Source organism: Equus quagga, chromosome 13 (assembly GCF_021613505.1).
Source record: "Equus quagga isolate Etosha38 chromosome 13, UCLA_HA_Equagga_1.0, whole genome shotgun sequence".
Taxonomy (NCBI): Eukaryota; Metazoa; Chordata; class Mammalia; order Perissodactyla; family Equidae; genus Equus; species Equus quagga.
The window spans coordinates 10,449,741-10,468,629 of record NC_060279.1 but is presented as its reverse complement, the minus strand read 5'-3'; the positions used below and the strand labels follow the sequence as shown (position 1 = coordinate 10,468,629).

General features: G+C 39.8%; 1 protein-coding gene across 2 annotated transcripts in view; it reads right to left on the bottom strand.

Moving 5' to 3' along the window:
* The window catches only part of RABGAP1L (RAB GTPase activating protein 1 like), a 666,720-nt gene that overhangs the window by 12,031 nt on the left and 635,800 nt on the right, over positions 1–18,889 (bottom strand). The window contains exons 21-23 of one of the 2 annotated variants that reach the window (XM_046680642.1): positions 11,349–11,459; positions 4,549–4,653; positions 2,186–2,269 (exon numbers count right to left, since the gene is read on the bottom strand). In XM_046680642.1, coding sequence (XP_046536598.1) covers positions 2,186–2,269; positions 4,549–4,653; positions 11,349–11,459 — 300 coding nt within the window. Of the gene's footprint in view, positions 1–2,185; positions 2,270–4,548; positions 4,654–7,016; positions 7,358–11,348; positions 11,460–18,889 lie in introns of those variants that run through there. The other variant, XM_046680643.1, reaches the window with a different exon arrangement.

The window sequence follows — 18,889 nt, the reverse complement described above, 5'->3', positions numbered from 1 at the left end:
TTGTTGAGCTCAGTCTCCAGTTTCTCCAGATTGCAGCCTGGAAACAATGAGTAGGATTGTACCGGCTGAAGTTAAAAAGAAGTGATCTTCCTAGTAATTTTGGCAAATCACATACTCTTTTAAATAAACCAAAACACTCTGAAATATAGCCAATAATAGCCAATTCCAACTAGACAATGCATTTAGATTATGTTGTTTTATGTCCTAATTATCTTCAAACAGATGGGTCCGTTGCCTTTTACATTACTTAAAGTGCTTGCCAGATAATATTCAAGAATAGTCCCAAAGATCTGACGAGTGCTGCATAGGGGCCCATGGCCTAATGTGGTGATGAAAAAGCATTTGCAGTGATGCTAAGTTCCACGGCATATGATTAATGTCTACCCACCCCTTCTCCTAGTTACTCAAATTCAGAATCTCAAGAGTGCTTTCAATGTTTTCCCTTGTCTAGAAAAAATGACTGTCTTCTATGTCTCCCTCGTCTCCATTTTCATTACTATTTATTTCAGTTCGGGGCCCTCTTTTTTCTCAGCTGGACTTTGCTGTTAGCCTCTTACTGGCCTGTGTCTTTGCCTGTGGATCTCTCCACTTGGTTCCACATTTCTCACTGGGATAGGGTAGTGCCAATGATATGTCCCTGTTCACGGCACTTTCCTGTTCAAACATCCCCACTACACACGGCCTGAAACCTAAACTCCTCAGCCTATGCCTGAAGACCTTCCTTGAACTGGGCCCTGGCTCACCTTTGCTTCTCTGCTGTACTCGAAACTCTTGCCAAACAAAACTATCTCTGTTCACTGTTGTACCTCCATCCCTTTGCACATGCTGTTCCCCCATTCCACCGTTTCCATCTTCCCCTTCCCCATCTCCACATACCCAAATCTCACCGAGCCTGTGGAGCAAGCTCAAATCACCCCTTCTCCAGGAAGGGTTTCCTCACTTCCCATAAGTAATAAGTTCCCTGTCCTCTTATTTATACACAGATATTATCTCTCCATTATAAGATCAGCTTCTGGAGGAGAGAAATTGAATTAATCATCTTTTATTCCTCCAAAGTGTCAAGTGTCACATGGAGCAGGCATTAAATAAACATATGCTGATGTTCATAACAGAGAGTCAGTCAGCTCTGAAGCCTTCTTTCTAAGAAAATCTTCCATGAAGGGGAGGAATCCTGATGGAAAAATGTTCATAATATACGAAGTGAACTAGTTCCAAAAAAAAGCATGAACAATTTAATTACATTTTTATTTATAGAGCAACAATGCATATGCAGTATATTACAGTGATTATTTCTAGTTGACAAGATTAAGGGGCTTTTGTTTTCTTTGTGCTTTTCTGCACTTTCCTAATTTTCCACGAGGAACATAAATTTCATTTACAAGGAGAAAAACACATTTAAAAAGAAAAAGTAAGCATCAGACTTCTAACTACTAAATGAAGCGGGAGACCCCAGGGAAATTCTTGGATAAGCAGGTGGCGTATGGTGCCCTAATTAATTCTGGAACATGGAACTTGAACAGACCATTCAGGGCCTCTCAGCAGTGAGAGGAGTCCTTGCCATTACCCAGCATGACCAGCAGGGACAGGAAGACACGACTGGAGCTGGAATGAGGGCTTTCTGGGACCACGCTGGTGAGGAGGCGAGAAACATCCTCCAGGAGAGCAGCCCTCCATTAAAAGATCATTTTAACATTCACAACAGGAAGTTTCCTGCTAGCACTGGCATGCACTGGGTAAAGCCACATGGCCATGGGGGAAAAAGAGCTCCCACCTTCTGTAGTGTGACAGCAAAGGACACACTGATCCCCTAGCTATTGCCATTTAATACAGTCACTAAATGTTAGTCCTCGGCAAAGAGGTAGATATCACTAGTGTGGTTTACTGGCAATCAGCTTCTGAGAAGGGCAGAGACAGGGTCCCAATGGTAACAACAAGGGTTCCTCTTTCTCTAAAACTACCAAACACCATGAACAACCAACAGACTGTTCTGCTCAATTAAACCTTGCACATCGTCAACAAACATGTCCACTACTGCCCATTTCAGATGAGAAAGTAAGCCATCAAATCTAATGAATGCAATGCAGTCATTGTTCTGGACACTCGAAAAACAAAAATGTCTTTTTCCCAAAGAAAAACAACAGAAATAATTACTTTTACAGCAACAAAAACCACAGTGGCACATTACCTGTTTATACTCGGCAATGATAGCTGTCGTCTTCTTTATTTCATATTCTGCCTTCTCTAGCTGTTTCCTGAAGACTTCTTTCAGCTGGAAAGAGTGAGAATGAGAACATCAAGATTCAGTCAAAATCTTACTAAATTGCCACAAACTTCTATATTCAAGTCTGCCTGAGCCACAGTCAACAAGGTTAACACGATAACTACATAAATTTTCCTCACTAAAGTTGCATCTTGATCATTTGAAAACCTAATCATCTCCAGAGACACAGAAATCTTACCTTCTTTCATGTAATATATAAGACATATGAGCAATCCTATTATAAAATTGCTTATGCTCACAACTTGCTTTATGAATATATTGTTAAATAAGTGTCCATTCAGAAGCTATCTTTCTCCTTATGAGGGTCTAAAACAAACACCCAGGTAACATTGCATGTATTCTTGAGGCTATAAAGTACTTACTGAAAGAACATTCAGGCCTTCCTCCTCACAGTCCCCACAGTCAATGCTGCTGCCTCTCTGGAGGGAGGAACATGGGGTTTTTGGGACTGGAGTCAGAAAAGGATGGAGGAAGATAAGAATTGAGGCAAGGGATTTGGGAACTAAGGAAACGTTTAGAAGAAGCTAAAGTGACACATAATGCGACTTGTGACAGTCACAGAAATACTAAATTATGAATGCTAAACTTAAAACCACAGTTATTTTTGTAGCCCAGCAGCTCTAGAATTCTAGGTATAGCGGAAGGGTAAGGAAATGAAAAAGCTCAGGTGCCACCAGATAAAAAGGAAAAAAATTCAATTCTTCCAAGTTGTTGACCAAACAGATAAAAAACAATTCTGGTTAATCTTTAAGCACTTAGTCAGAAAAAAATAGATGAATTCTGCATTGCACATCTCAAATCATAAATGGGATATACTCTTTACTTGCAAATTCACAAATTATTGCAATTTGTAATTGGACTTACCTTTAGAAGATTTCTAAATTTCTTTATATTTGGTAAATTCTAAAACTCTAAAAGCAATTTCTAGGTTATACTGATTCAAGTCTAGTTGTTCCTATTAGCCTCTATTCTCTATCTTGCATAAGTTAAGGACAGAAATCATACCCTTCTCCCCATCTGCAATAAGGCCCCACTGCTTTGAACTTTGAGGCTTTGAACAAGTGTTCATCTCTCTAAGCCACAGCTTCCTCATCTGACAAATGAGGAGAATAATCTGGATCTCACAAGAGTACTATAACAATGAAAACAGGACACACACACACACACACACACACGAAGGGAAGAAACATGGATTAAATACATTTGCTAATAGCTTCATTCTTTACGTAAAGTACTGAAGTGGGCCTAAAAAAAGGCAGGAGGTAAAGGGAAAAACAGAACCCATCAAAAGGCCTAGATCAAACTGGATAATCAGCCCCTGAAAAATTTTGAGAACATAAAAAAAATCTTGGTCCATAGTAATTGTTCAAGACTCATTTCATCATTTTCAAAAAAAAAAAAAACCCCAAAACATGGAAGACTTTTTATAAACAATACATCCCTTCATGAGTAACTTTACCAGAACTTTTTCTGGTTGCTTGGATGTAGGTTTTTGAAATGCTTTGTGGTCTGTTTTACATTTAGCATTATCCATGTCTCAGAATAAAACTCATTAAAATAAACGAGTTAATCATAACTGGCTGGGACGGACAGGGATGGAGAACACGGTGAAACACTCTGCTCTTCCTTAGGGAAGTGAGAAGCTCTGACTCCTGGGGCAAGAGGCCCCTCCTATGACCTATCTGGATCCTTTGTAAAGGTGGTGTCTTCCGGTGATTGGCCTCGAAACTCACCTGAAGATGGTAAAGTGCTAACTTCAAGGCCGATTCCTAAAGGGTTTCTTTTCACTCCCCCAGGGAATAAGGTTCTGCCAGGAACACTGGTGCTCCCTCTTCTAAGGCATGAATCAGGAAAATTAAGCGTGACTGACTGAGGCAACTCCCAGCAGAGATCTCTGCAGGCCTTCAGGTTAACAATCCTCATAAACTACTTCAGAGAAGTCAATTATCTTGGAGATACAACATGAAATTTGCAGATTTGTCAGAGCTCTTGGATCATGATTCCAAGTTACTAAACTTAGAGAAAACTTAACACTCTTGCTAGACATCTCAGTAAAGGCAAATTCCTAAAAGCTGTTCAAGGGTGGAAATGTGCCTCCTCTTCTAACACCCTTCAAAAGAAATGTCGAGCCTCAATGCTACTCACATGCACTGTTTCAACAGTGCTCTTGATCTAAAATAAATTTAACGTTACTTCTTGTTTATAGTATTAATCAACTCCACACACCAACATCCCCGTGTAAAGGGAAGCCGGCCCACGCCTTTTACCTGAGCAGTCTCTTCCTCTTGCTTCCTCTTCTCTTCTTCAGTCTCCACCAGCTTCTGTTTGGTCAAGAGGAGCTCCTTATTCAACACGTCTGCCTTGTCTTCTGCCTGCAAATCAGAGCGCATCACAGTCACACAGAAGGTGAAGAAAGTGTGTGTACTTTCTCCTGTCTCCACTGATTCTTCTTCCAACATTGCTGCAAGCCATTCTTTCCCCTCCGAGCTCACCCAGATGGTGGCTGCTTTCACTGAGTGCAAGTGAAATATTATCATATTTCTGGCTCATATTATCTCTGATCCTCATGAGAATAATTATTTCAGATAACGACAGTGAGGTTTGGAGAGATCAAATGACCTGACTGGGACACACCTCTAATGTCACAGCCATGATCTGGATTCAGATTTTGAATGGCATCAAAGCCCATGCTCTTGCTCAATGCTTTATTTATTTATTTTTATTGGGGTCACATTGGTTTATAATATTATATCAATTTCAGGTGTACATTATTATATTTCTGCTTCTATATAGACCATATCGTGTTTACCACCAAAAGTCTAGCTTCCATCCATCACTGTACACATGTGCCCCTTTACCCCTTTCGTCCTTCCATCACTCCCTTCCCCTCTGGTAACTACCAATCTATTTTCTGTATCTATGTGTTTGTTTTTGTTGTCTCCATACTTGTCACAACAGCACTCACTCTGAGACTGTGTGGATGGATTGGGTGAGGGGTGGAGCCTCACAGAGAAGCTTCTAGCTGGAGGAGCAAGGGAGTGGATTCAGAGAGGATGAGCCGACGGGCTGATCCATGGATAACAGTTAAGTGAGAAAATTCAAAGACCAGCTCAGGTAAACTGGCCCATCAGGCTACTCACACAGGACAGTGAGTCTAGTCAGGAGAAATTAAGACCAAAAACCCATGACAGCGATAGCCCTGAAAGAAACTGATGTACAGACCAGGAATCCAGACGGAAAATACAATTTTTCTAGAATGGCCAAGAAAAGCTCAGAGAGCATACTCTGGTCTTGGATACAGAGCCAAAATTAACTACGAAAGCACTGTGTGTCTATTTAACTTAGTAAACAAGTGTCTATTTTACACTTTAGGGCACTTACTTCACCCTTTAGGTCTCAGCTCAAGTTCACATCTGCTGGGAAGCGTGGCCTGAACCCCGTCCCACTCGCCCTCATCTCAATCAGTTCCTCTGTTTAAATCTCTCATATTTCCCTTGACAGTACTTAAAGTACAATCTGTAGTAACAAATTACATGTGTGATTTATGTTTCTTGCCCACTAGACTTTAAGCTCTGGGAGGCAGGAACTGTTTCTCTTTTGCTCGTCACCATATCCCCAGCACCTAGCCCAGTACCAGGTCCCGAGCAGGTACTCCACAGTATGTGATGCACGAACGCATGTGGCTCTCTAAGGCCCTGCAGAAGTGGACTGTGTGAAGTGGAGGTGGCAGAGGGCCACTGGATGAGCTCAGCAGAGAAAACCACAGACGTAGAGGAGAGGCAGCTATTTGAAGAAGCTACCCCTGGCTGACAGCAGTGAAACGTTATCCAAGTCATCATGCAAACTGGCCAGGTGGCCTCTGTCTGTGTTTTGCCATATCTCCCACATGTCCAGATGGCCAGCAGCACAGTCTGCTCTGTCCTGGCAGAGGAACTGCATTGCAGCCTCTCTGTTCGCACTGCCTTACGGTTCCTGACACCCCATATCCCAGTGGTTATAGCTCTGTTTTCAGTTGATCTGGAACTGTTGGGTAGTTAAAGTGAAAAGGTCCCTTTTAAAGACTCTAAAATTTGTTCTGATACATTAGATTTTAGGGGGGAAGTCGACACAGCAAAAGAACATCCTAAAATTAGAGGTGGGCCTCAAAAAATGCAACATTTACGTTGCAAGCTAAGTTTTCATAAATTATAAGATGCCTGGTGTCAAGTATGGAAATTGGGGATCCTAGAGCTCACGCCAGACGACTGAGGTTCCCCACCAAGCAGGATGACCCTCTGCAGAGTCTCTGACGGAGGGTCCCAGAGTGGCGAACCAAGGGCAGCTGTGCTGATCACTGTAGTGTTCTTGAAACTCTAACCAAACCCACCTCCCTGCCACTGCAGCCCCCTGTTCAAGGCCTACCCTGGCATATCCGGGTGGCAGCCCTGCCAATAAAGGAGCCTGCAATGTAACCTCCCCTTACAGTACCCTCAGAAACCTCCATTTGGTGAAGAGAAGAGACCCTTTAGAATATACATCACGACACTCTGAAATAAATGTTTTCTAAGTTAGGCTTTCTAAATTTTAGCCTTTTGTAAACTTCTGAATAGTCAATGCTATCCTGACATTCAGTAACAAGTTTCTTAAATTCTGCAGTGTATCTAGACATTTTATTGTTTAGGAAATGTCTGTGAGGAAAGGTAAAATAAAAAAGTACTTCTCTGAGGAAATTTTTAATAAACATCTAAATATTTATGATGAGAAGACCTACTATTTTTATTTACACATTTCTGCTGCACATTCTTCACTAGGCCAAGGCGAGGCAAGCTCCCTCTATCTCTGCTGTTATCAGATCTGACATCTGCAGAAACTGCTGTAGCTCCTCCACCGGAGGAGTTCCAGAGTTTTCCAAGGAGCTTCATCCAAAGTTTCTCCTCCATGTGATACAGTGAAATGGGAGTGATTCTTCTGCTCACCACAACAGGACCAGATCGGAAACAACTTGGTTCTCCCTCTAAAAATGGTCTTCTGGGTCTTTGTATAGCCAACCTCTATACTTCACTTAAGTAGAAATCATCTTTGATGTCAAATGAATCTCTAGGAACGTAACAATAAAGACAGATACTCAAATTCTATCTTTGAACCCAAATTATAAAACCTTCACCACGATTTGATAAGACTGAGTAAACCATTGTCATTCTAGTCTTCTAATCACTTACCAACATCTTATAATACCTTATTGATGTTGCAACTTCTAATTCCTATTGAATGCTTCTCTGACATTTACATGAGAGAAACAAGCACTGCGATGTGTGATTTAATCATGAACTGACCTATAACCTGATCAAAAGGCTCAGCTCTAACATCATGGATGAGGACATTCCAGAAAGAACTAGCCAAGCCAGTTGTTCAATTTAAAACAAAAGAATCTGCCACATACTACATGTAGCTTCTGGTCCCACACAGAACTTGCTGTGGTTAGAAGGGAGGTAGGCACAGGCTTCAGTGGGAAAGTACTGGTTGTGTTTCTTCCTTCTGTTCCATGGGAACAAGAAAGGACAGGAAGGACCTGAAAGCAGGTAGCAACAGAAACTGAAATGGAGATGTTGTATCTTTTTTCATTTCTAATCACTGAGAAGTCCTTATTTAAGGAGTCTGAGGGAGGGCGAGTTGTTAAAAGAGATGGCTCTGTCAGAGAGAAAACTTAAGAGACTTTGATGCCCAGGAAGCCTGAAGCCAGCACCAAAATGACAGGGTAAGGAATATTTTTTAAAAGTACCTAACTGCATAAAATTATTGTTGGTTTTCTTTACATATTGTCTCAAATACAATCTGCTTTCAGGTTTGTTTAATGTTTGCCAAAGTTCTGCTATCTTAATTAAAAGATCTGATTTTGATAAAATAGGAATGGAAAAGTACTGGGCACACTGGGCGAAGGCAGGCAAACCAGCACTTCCACTGGCAGGCTAACGCCCGTCACCGAACCCAGAGGGCAGGACAGCGAAACTGCAGGGCCAGCGTTTTGATGCGCAAATAAGCCCCACTCAGGCAGAAAGTGCAAAATCAGACGTTAGGAGGATGAAATAGCATGAAATGCATGAAATAGCAATTTTTATTCTTTCTTCTCCATAATAGGCTTCAAAAGGCAGGGGCCAGGTCTTATTTACTTTTTAAAAAAGAGACAGAGAGGTAGGAAGGGAGGAAATAAGAGAGAGAAGGAATAAAAGAAAGAATGAAGGAATCTTTTCTTCAGGGACTAATTTAGCATCCACATGAGGTAGCCAGAGACTCAAAAATACATTATCTCAGGAGTACCCTTGGAGCAGTCATTCCAGACTGACCCACTAAATGGATTTTCTTGGTGGTGAAACAATTTTTTTAAATAATATATTTTTGGGGGCTGGCCCTGTGGCCGAGTGGTTAAGTTTGCGCGCTCTGCTGCAGGCGGTCCAGGGTTTCGTTGGTTCGAAGCCTGGGCGCGGACATGGCACTGCTCATCAAACCACGCTGAGGCAGCGTCCCACATGCCACAACTAGAAGGACCCACAACGAAGAATATACAACTATGTACTGGGGGGCTTTGGGGAGAAAAAAGGAAAAAAAGAAAATCTTTATTAAAAAAATAATAATAAAAAATAATATATTTTTGCTGATTATTAAAAAGCTATAATGCACATTATTACTTAACCAAGGGTAGTTATTAAAAGTCTTCTTATAAAAGATAAATAATTGAAAAAATTAAAAGTATAAAGATGAATATAAAAATTAGATTTATACTTATCACCCAGAGACATCTAGTAGTAACATTTTGATGTATTTCCTGGTGGTTTTTTCCTGTGGAGGTACAGTCTAGCCTCCCTTCCTACATGAGGGCCCTAGGCCAGCCATATCCCTTGCAACTTAGACACAAACATTATATACAGATAAACTTACTGTTTAAAAAAAAATTATTCTATCATTATCTTCCCTTTGTTTTTAAAAACTATTCCAAAAGGACATTTTACAGTACACTTTCATTCTCCCCTTCTGTTGGACACATACATCACGTTTCTATTTTTTAGTACACTGCAGTAAACAACCTTGTATATATATTTTTGACCAAATCTCTATTTTTTTAGGATAGCTTTCCAAGTCAGACAATATATATGTCAGTTTTCTCATTTATAAAATGGAGCATTAAAATAATACCTGCTTAATGGAGTCATTAGGAAGATTAAATGAGATAAAGCTTAAAAATTGCTAAATATTGTGCTTGGTGTATAGTAGGTACTCAGCAAATGTTTAATTTTATTTTTTAGACCTCTTAAAGGCTTGATATATATCACCAAATACGTTTCCCACAGAACTTTCAATTTACAACCCTTCCAGTTTATTTCACTGCATCCCTACCAAGTCCAACTGCTTAAAACTTTTTCATTTAGTTTGCCATCTTAAGAAAACTACTAATGGATAAAAGATTCAAAATGGCAGAGTCAAGGCTGTCTGGAAAGCTAATAAGGAACCAAGAATTTCAGGATAATAATGACTCATCAGTATAGTCTCATTAATACAAAAATGTACAAGAGCTGAGTTTAGGCTGGGTGTGGCTCTGACTCTCTGAGTCACAAGTTTTTCATACTGCCTCTAACAACTCCCAAATAGGCTGCCTGAGTGGGGTTTGTGGTTAAAAGGGCCACCCCCTACCCCACCCCTCTGCCCAACTGGGCTGCTTTTTCTACCTTTCACATCCTGTGTCCCAAGCTGCAGAGTTTTTCTTTTATTTTCAAACTCCATTTAGTGTTGACTCCTTCAGTTTCCTCCTCTCCCCCTTTAGCACGATTTTCCTTAACAGTGATCTCCTATCTTACTGTGATTAAAACTTTTTTTTTGGTGAGGAGGATTGGTCCTAGCTAACATCTGTTGCCAATCTTCCTCTATTTTGTATGTGGGATGCTGCCACAGCATGGCTTGGTGAGTGGTGTGTAGGTCTGTGCCTGGGATCCAAACCTGTGAACCCCAGGCCACCAAAGTGGAGTGAGTGAATTTAACTGCTATGCCACTGGGCCAGCCCCATGTGGTTAAAACTTTTGAGCTGCAAAATTAGCTGTTTATATGGGAAAAAGGAGCTGTGGCAGGGATTATTTTTAAACATTTAAAAAATTCCTTCAATTTTAAACATTCAATCATTTATATTAATGGATTTGTATTTTAAATATTGTCAATGCATAGTTAGAGCACAGATTCAACAGTCTGTCTCAATTTTTCCGACACTGAACCATTTGTTGGGAATATTCACTTTTTAAAAGTCAGAAAATAGAGCGACAATTTTAAATCTGCTCAAGACTCTCTCCACACTGCCAATTATCTCCAAAGACACCAGCAATAGAAAACAGGAAGTCCTCAGGCTATCAGTACTCTTGGAAAGAAGGAGGGAAATTAAACAATTTAAGGTCTTCCTAGCAATAGCTAAGGTTTATTGAACACATGCAATTGTAGTGCTGTATGTTATTTAACTCTCACATCATCCCTAGGAGGTAAAAACTGTTTTACACCTACAGGCAGGTTAAGAACTGCCCAGGGTCACAGGGTTAGTGAGTGGCCATGCCAGGATTCACATGCAGGCCGTCTTGGCTCTTAGCCACTAGGATGCCCGTCACCTCAACGATATACGTATCCTAATGTACATACTTCATATAAAATCTTCACATTTATTGTAGACGCAAATACTTTTTGGAACAAAAAGTATAAGTGCCTACCACTGTTAGAGGGGCAGTGGTATACTTTTGACGACTGATATTCTCAAGTAATTATGCTGGCAGCCCTTGGTTTGGGAAAATACAGATTAAGAGAAGAAACACCAGAGAAGTTTAGAAGTATAAAAGGAAGAATGTCACACGTGCTGTTTGGAAATGACCCACACTTGTCTCAAAGGCTTCTGTTTTCTCCCCTCTCCAATTAGCAAGAACAGTCCCCTCCCACCTGCCACCCATCCGTTCATCCATCCAGCAGTTCACTCAGAGTCAAGTACAGAGCAAGCCCCAGGGGGACTGCAGTGAAAGCAGCTTGGTCCTTGCCCTTGAAGAGGCCATCACAGTCCTATCAAGTTTACCTGATCCAAGTCATTCCGTAGAGCAATTTTGCTGGTTACAAGTTCATGGGCAAGGTCATCATTCTCTTGTTCCAACCTCATGCTGGCCTCCTGTAATCTCCGGTTCTCCCTCTGCAGAAAAAGATCAACAGCCAGAAGTTGGCATTAGTGCGTGGATGGACTAACAAAACAAACAGAATTGGTGAGGAGAAACAAGCAACAACAACAAAGTGAACTTTTGAAGGTGTAAAAAGGAGAAGGTGCAAGTGGCACAGGAAGGCAGGACTGCTGTCTGGAAACAACGGTGAGTTAAGCTGGCAGTGCGGATGCGGTACTCCACCCCGCGAAACTTACAACTGTCCCTTCCACCCTCCAGACGAGACTTTATTTTAACAACTGGGCCACAAAGAGCAAAATTTCCAAACATACCCCCAATCCTGTGAGGTTTTCATACAGACCTAAAACACAGACACAGGCAATTCTTTGTTTGAAACATGCACAATAATCCCACCCTTGACCTCAAAGGAAACTGCAAGACACGGCAGGGATGAAATGGGGGGAAAACACTAGACATTTCTTCAAATTGTTTTCCCAATATCTTTAAATTATTTGAGTATATTAAAGAGCCCTAAATCAAGAATCAGTATACATGGGTTCAAGACTTTGCTATCAACTGACATTTTCATTCTTTGGGTAGGAACATATTTACTTTTCTGAACACCAATTTTTGTGTTAGTAAGGACAATGGTCCTGATGATAATGTCTCTAAACGTATGTTTGGTTTTTTTTTAAACTTAAGATTAAAAGATTCTGGGTAAAATACATTAATGAGTTGTTTTTCCCCTTGAATTTCCAGGAAAAATCTAAAACAAAGTTTCAAAGAACCAAGTCACTAATTCCTATGAAGTAAGGTCTCCCCTTAGCTAGCCATTACAAACTGTGCACATTCACATCTATTGTCAGAATAGCAATTTGGTGTCTTCCATTCGAAAGTATCAAAAGTGCTTTCTTTGCTACTGTTAATAGTTACAGGATATTCAAAAGAAGCTGACAGGAAAGACATCAATGTGATGAGACCTTCCTGTTTTTCAGATTCATACTCCTAATAGTCTTTATGCAAGGGTGGCAAAAACTCAGACAAAGCAGTGTTGCACGACCAGACGACAAACGTATGCCCCGGAATACGGTGTATTATAACACGGTTGGAGGGGTGAAGTGAATTTTTTCTCCTTTTTTTTTAAAGAAGGACTGAGAAGCAGGCGGTAAGGGCAAAGCCTAAGGCTTTCATGGAGGCAAAGGACCCAAAACCAGGGCCAGTCGGGAAGTTAATGGACGAACACGCACTTTGACTATAACCAGCCACCAGGGTCCATTTCTGTCTTTTCTTTTGGAAAAGGTAGACTGGGAGAGCTAGAGAAACATTTTTGAAAAAGGTATCTACTAAAAAAGATAAAAACAAACCAAAATCACTTAGGTACTTTTAAACAAATTCATGATAGAATTCCATGCAGTGTTAAAATATAAATGACAAATATCTAACGACAGAAGAAATGCTTATGCTACCTTACAGAGAAAAAAAAGACAAGTAACTGGAAAATCTCATTTTCATAACAACATGAATAACATTAACTGTGAGTAGTGGGTTTTTATTGTTGTCTGTGCTTTTAAAATGTTTTCAAGATTTCTACAATAAATATATAATACATGTATTTAAAAAAGTCTAAGAAGTCATTTAAAAAATAAAAAGTAATTCATAATTTCAATTCCATTGGAAAGGATAAAATGCCAAAACAAGAAATTTTTTCAAGTCCACTCCTGTTATAGGCTCACATTCCACACGAAACCATACTGGATCGTCCTTGGTGGCCAGTATACACTGTAGCCCCTCAAAAGTGCCACCTTGCCAGGAACTCTTTCCCAAGAGATTCCTGAAAAGACAGCATACATATTTGTAGGAGCAAACTGTACTCATCAAATTTTGTCTGTCCCCTTGATACACAGAAGTTCCAGCCTCCCACAGAAGCATAAAAAAAAAAAAGGAGACTAAAATATAAAAAAAAGCCACGGTGCCTACAGCTGAATCTTTCAATCTTTGCTGAAATATCCAAATTCTAGCAGGGGCTGGAGAATTAGTCGTTCATTCTGATATATCTTACTATTACCCCTTTTTGTGCAAACAACTTACATACTTGTTGAAAGGCTAAAAAAAAGTTCCAGAAACTTTTCCAAAAAATTTCCTCCTTGCCAAGAACAAGCAGCAATAGCCAGCACAATTTCATCACATTATTTCACAATGCAGACTGCCTAGATAGGGAAGAAATTTTTCTCATTTCTCGATAAATCTCTTCAAAAGAGACCATGATAAGACTACTCCAATACCTGTTCCTGAGTTATGTCCTATTTCTACTGAAATTGTACTTGCAGGACTCCAAACTACAAAAGCTCCCTCAACTATTTATTTACATTAATTTGGCACAAGTGAAAATATTGCAACTACCAGTTTTTCAGGTTACAGTGACAAAGGCTTAGAATCGAGTTAAAGTAACCTCCAGATAAAGTCACATGATGCTCGTGGAAAAGCACTCTGTTAAAAGTATTTAAAAAACACAACAGGTAGCTCTTCACTATTCATTAGATAAATGTCTGATGGGTTATATTATATAAGAAAGAGATGTGAGCTCGGCTGAAATTCTGATTAGTAACTTCCCATTACGATGCTATTGCAACTTGAACCCTTCCTTATAGACACACAGCTCAGGGGATAGGGGGGTGGAGCAGGAAAGATTTGGGAGAAATTATGAGTGTCTGAGGGTCCCTTACAAGCAGAATAGCCTAGGGGGCATGCCTACTGGCTTTTGCTTTAGCAAGAAGCTTCAGTTCGGTGTCTGCAAAGCAAGCAGCACAGTGGAAGTGAGACTCCTGCTCTGCACTCACAGACACGTGGGAAAGCAAGCTACGGGGTAGAAAATGCAGTATCGTCCTCCAAGCATGAACCCGAGGGCAGCCAGGGGTCCTCGGGAGTCCTCCGGTGCTACCGGGTGCCACAGTGAGGCACTGCTACTGAGATGGGGATTTTCTATGAAGAAGAACTTGCCCGCACTCACCAAGGGTTAATGAGAGATGACATTACCTGGCTGTCTTTTCCAGCCTTTCTTGAGGAGCCAAAACTGTTTTTAGAACTGACTGATTCAAGAAAAAGTTTGCCTTTATGCTCGAATGGGGAAGAAAGTTTAGCTTTGCTGGCCTTGGGAAAGGGAGTAACCTTGCTTGGTTCATTTTGAAATGTTGGCAAGGGCTGCCCACTGAGACAGACCTGAAGCCAGCCCCGTTAAGTTCAGTCAGTCCAGACTCACATGCTGTACGTCTGCACAAGCAGATGTGCTGAATGCTCAGAGCCCATAAACAAAACAGGCAAACTGCTTCCCTCGCCTTTCAGAAAAGACTACAGGAGACCATGCTTACATAACCCTGAAAACTCACATCACACTGTTTGAAACATCCACCATCTCACACAATTGACACCATTTGAACAAAAAGCAGACAACTTTCCTCGTTACTTCCCTCCCCTCTTGCATAGGAGACGTGCAGCTGGGAAAGCTTGGTTAGTAACTTTCGGGAGGAGGATACTGCATTTTTCAGAAAGACAGACGCTGATAGTACAGACACACATAGATAAAAAACTTACCTCCTCACAAGTCATAGACCAACTACCGTTTTCAATCATAGGTACAAAGACAATTGAAAAAAAAAAAAGAATATCCAATGAAATTGCACACCTACTAATACATTTAGGAAATGGCAATAACAAAAACAGACACGTATTAATGCTATTTTGTTTGTCCTTAAAGTGTCATAAACTCTAAGTTCTCTCTATGACTGCAAACATTTGATGGAAAAAATATACTTGAGGCAGCCAGTGGGCAAGTCTCAACTCAGGAAGACTGACTGATACACTAAACTCCTCCCTCTCCACACTGCTATTTGCAGTTTGCATGACTAACGAAAACGCTGTATGTGGAACTGTTTGCAACTATGGTGAGTTGTTTATACAGTGTTATTAAAGCTGGGTGGAAGGAACTTCCTTCTATGACAAGGTCGGAAAGCTTGCAAAAGAGTTCATCTTCAGACAACAGGATGAAATTGCTGGGCAGGGGAACGTGAAAGAAGGACCGATCCCAGGTCTCCTCCCTGTCTGGGGACTGAAGTTTGGGTGAAGCAGTGCGAGCGTTGGTGAACGCCATTTTTCCCAAGATGAGAAAACAGACAAATGTGAACTGGCAATCAAAAGAAAATACACTAAGCCTTTCAGGAAAAAATGATGGGGAAGCAGGCGGCTTTAGAAACTCTAGCTCGGTATTTTGGGTGTGTTGTCTGCTGCTCTAACGAATTCTTGGCACACATTTTTAAAGACATTTAGGGGTCAGGAGAAAATGTCTTCTTAAAAGATACAGTGCAATTTCATCAGCAACAACACTCAACTCTCACATATTTTCTTTTGGATACCTCTTTCAAACGAGTTGATAATCATCATATTCAAATTTTATCAGCTTTCTAACATTCAAAGAAATGTTTAAATGTCGATATTGTCTATAAATGAAGATTTGAGAAAGAAAACCTGGATATTTGAAATCATTTGATGCTCTTCCTTTACCCAACATATCCAATTTTATCTTTCCAGTGGAAATTTAAAAATTTTAAATGTCAAACTAAAAACAAAATCTAGTCAGTGATAACTAACTGGCAGTTGGTAAACCAGACTGCATTTCTTTTAGCTCTTAAAAAACAATCTTAGATTATACTCTAGCACAGGGGTCAGCAAACTTTTAATGAAAATGCCCAGACAGTAAACATTTCAGGCCTTGCAGGCCATATGGTCTTTGTTGAGACTACTCAGCTCTGTCATTGGTTGTGCAAAAGCAGTCACAGGCAATAAGTAAACAAATGGGTGTGGCTGTGTTCCAATAAAACTTTATTTACAAAAACAGGCAGTGGGCTAGATTTGGCCCACAATTTGCAGATCTCTACTCTACTCTAGCATACAAATCAAATTTTGAAAAAGCAAATGGGTTACAGATGATGTAGAAATGTATGAGTGTGACATCATTTTCTCAGTAATATTACTTTAAAGGAAATAAAACTTAGTAAAAATTGAAGGAAATTTTTGGAGAATTAATTCTGAAGATTATCAATAAACACACTTAGAAATTCTTAATATACATAACATTTATAGCTCCAGTGTAAAGTCTAGCTCAATCGGCAGACAAGCATCATCAGACACCACCTGCTCCTTCTTAGCTAAGTTGCTCAACAGGCCTCAAGAGGGCTGAGGCCTGCATCCTCCATTGTCCTACAACGATGAGTTCATCGGTGATCCAAGCTCGCAAAGGAAGAGTAGCAGCCTTCTGAAGTTTACCATGAAGTTATCACAGGCAGGTAGAAACCATTCTCTCGACTCTCACCATTCATTAAAAGCACGTTATTTCATAACAAAAATATTTCCAAAAGCAAACAACAGTCTTCGTGATGTGGAAAAATAATAAAATATAAATGTATTTTCACTAGTAGAAAAACATTTTTCAAAGATGGATTCACTTATCTTGAGTTGTTTGAGTAAGGAAGGGCCCAACACAGTAACAAAAGGGAAACCTTTTATTATTTTTTTTTCCAGGTAAGAAGGTTAGCATAATTTAAACTTCACGTATCAAGTTAAAAATAAAATGTGATAATTACTCTAATTTATTTTATTAGATATGTAAGGAAGGCAAATAATACAAGTACAATTAAGCTTTACTTCAAATATTTTGCTTGTATTGTTTTTACTACATATAATTAAACAGCTTAATCTTAAATTACATGCAGGGACAACTGCTCTATGAAAATTAGTATGTGCAAGAAAAACTCTTTGTAGGCTTAGAGGAATCATCTTTTTTCTGCTTGAATTACATTTTGATTAAAAAAATTACTATGTCTAACCTCAAGAAGGAAGTTAAACATTGTAAATTTAATTATACTGAACATGGATAAGATACTACAATTAGAAATTATGTATTTATAATACTCTTTGTGTCCCAAACCCAAGAGAGTTTAAGCATTCTTGAGTCTTTCTAGGATTTGCCCATCTTGGACAGGTAATAACATAACCTTCGTTATGCTTTGGGAGATTCGCTGAATTTAATTAATTAGCTGTGCTTTTTAAAGCTTAACCTACATTTGTGCAAGTAGTCCTTTAATTAAACAAGAGAAGCACGTCATCTTCTAGAGACAAATGAAGACTGCAGTTCTTTAAAAAAGTGCCATCGATAGATTACATCACTAGAATATTAACTCTCCCCAAATGGAAACAATTCATCTCTTTAAAATAGAAGTAACATTTTAATTTCTGAAATTGGCAACTGCTTATTAGGTGCTTGGCTAATTTTTTAAATGTACGAAAGCAGCTACACATATGCACGAATGTTTGTTTTCTGCGGACTTGTATGAAACTGAAAATGTACATAATGTATTTCTACCAACAAATCTTTATCCTGCATTTTACTTCATTGAAATCAATAAATAAATTTACAAACCAAAATATAAGAGTAAATAAATACTACTATACAAATTTGGCCAGGTAAAACTGAAGGACGATAAAAGAGGCTTAGAATAAATATTCTATATTCTTCTTCCAATAAAATTTCCTTGGTATTTCTTGCAATCTAGTCATGTAGATAAACAGGAGTATACCAAAGGCTGTAAGCAGTCACGCCAGAGCTTGCTGAGTTTCAAATACAACCGATGCCAAAACCAGGTAGCATAGCCAGTGTGAGTACATGTGTATTACCTACTTGAATATGCTTATGTCTGTGTGTGTGTGTATATATATATGTGAAAATGAATGTACCACCTATTTATGTTGGCCATTCCCCTATAAGTATGGGTACACAAAGGATCTATAGTCAATAATTAGCTCCAATTCTGACAGGAAGGTCTCCCTCCCATGAGTTTGGCTTCTGCACAAGTACCTCTTGTGTGACTTGGGCTTTATGAAAGGAGGATGGTAGGGTGCATGCCAATCCTCTTGGAACAATTTTGCTTGGATTTTTTTTTGTGTGTGAGATATAAATCACATACAATAATATTCATGGTTTTCTTTTTTTCTTATTGAGGAAGATTAGCCCTGAGCTAACTGCTGCCAATCATCCTCTTTTTGTTGAGGAAGACTGGCCCTGAGCTAACATCCGTGCCCATCTTCCTCTACTTTATATGTGGGATGCCTACCACAGCATGGCGTGTCAAGTGGTGCCATGTCCGCACCTGGGATCCGACCTGGCGAACCCCGGGCCGCCGAAGCAGAACGTGCGCACTTCACCGCTGCACCACCGGGCCGGCCCCAGTATTCATCTTTTTTAAATGTGCCATTCAGTGGTTTTAGTCTACTCACAAAGTTGTGTAACCATCACCACTACCTAATTCCAGAACATTTTCATTGTGCTTAGGGTTCTAAAATTTAAATTTATACTAACACCATTTCATCTCTTTCTTTGTGGTTGAGATTTAAGTGTTAGATACAGGTGAGTATAATG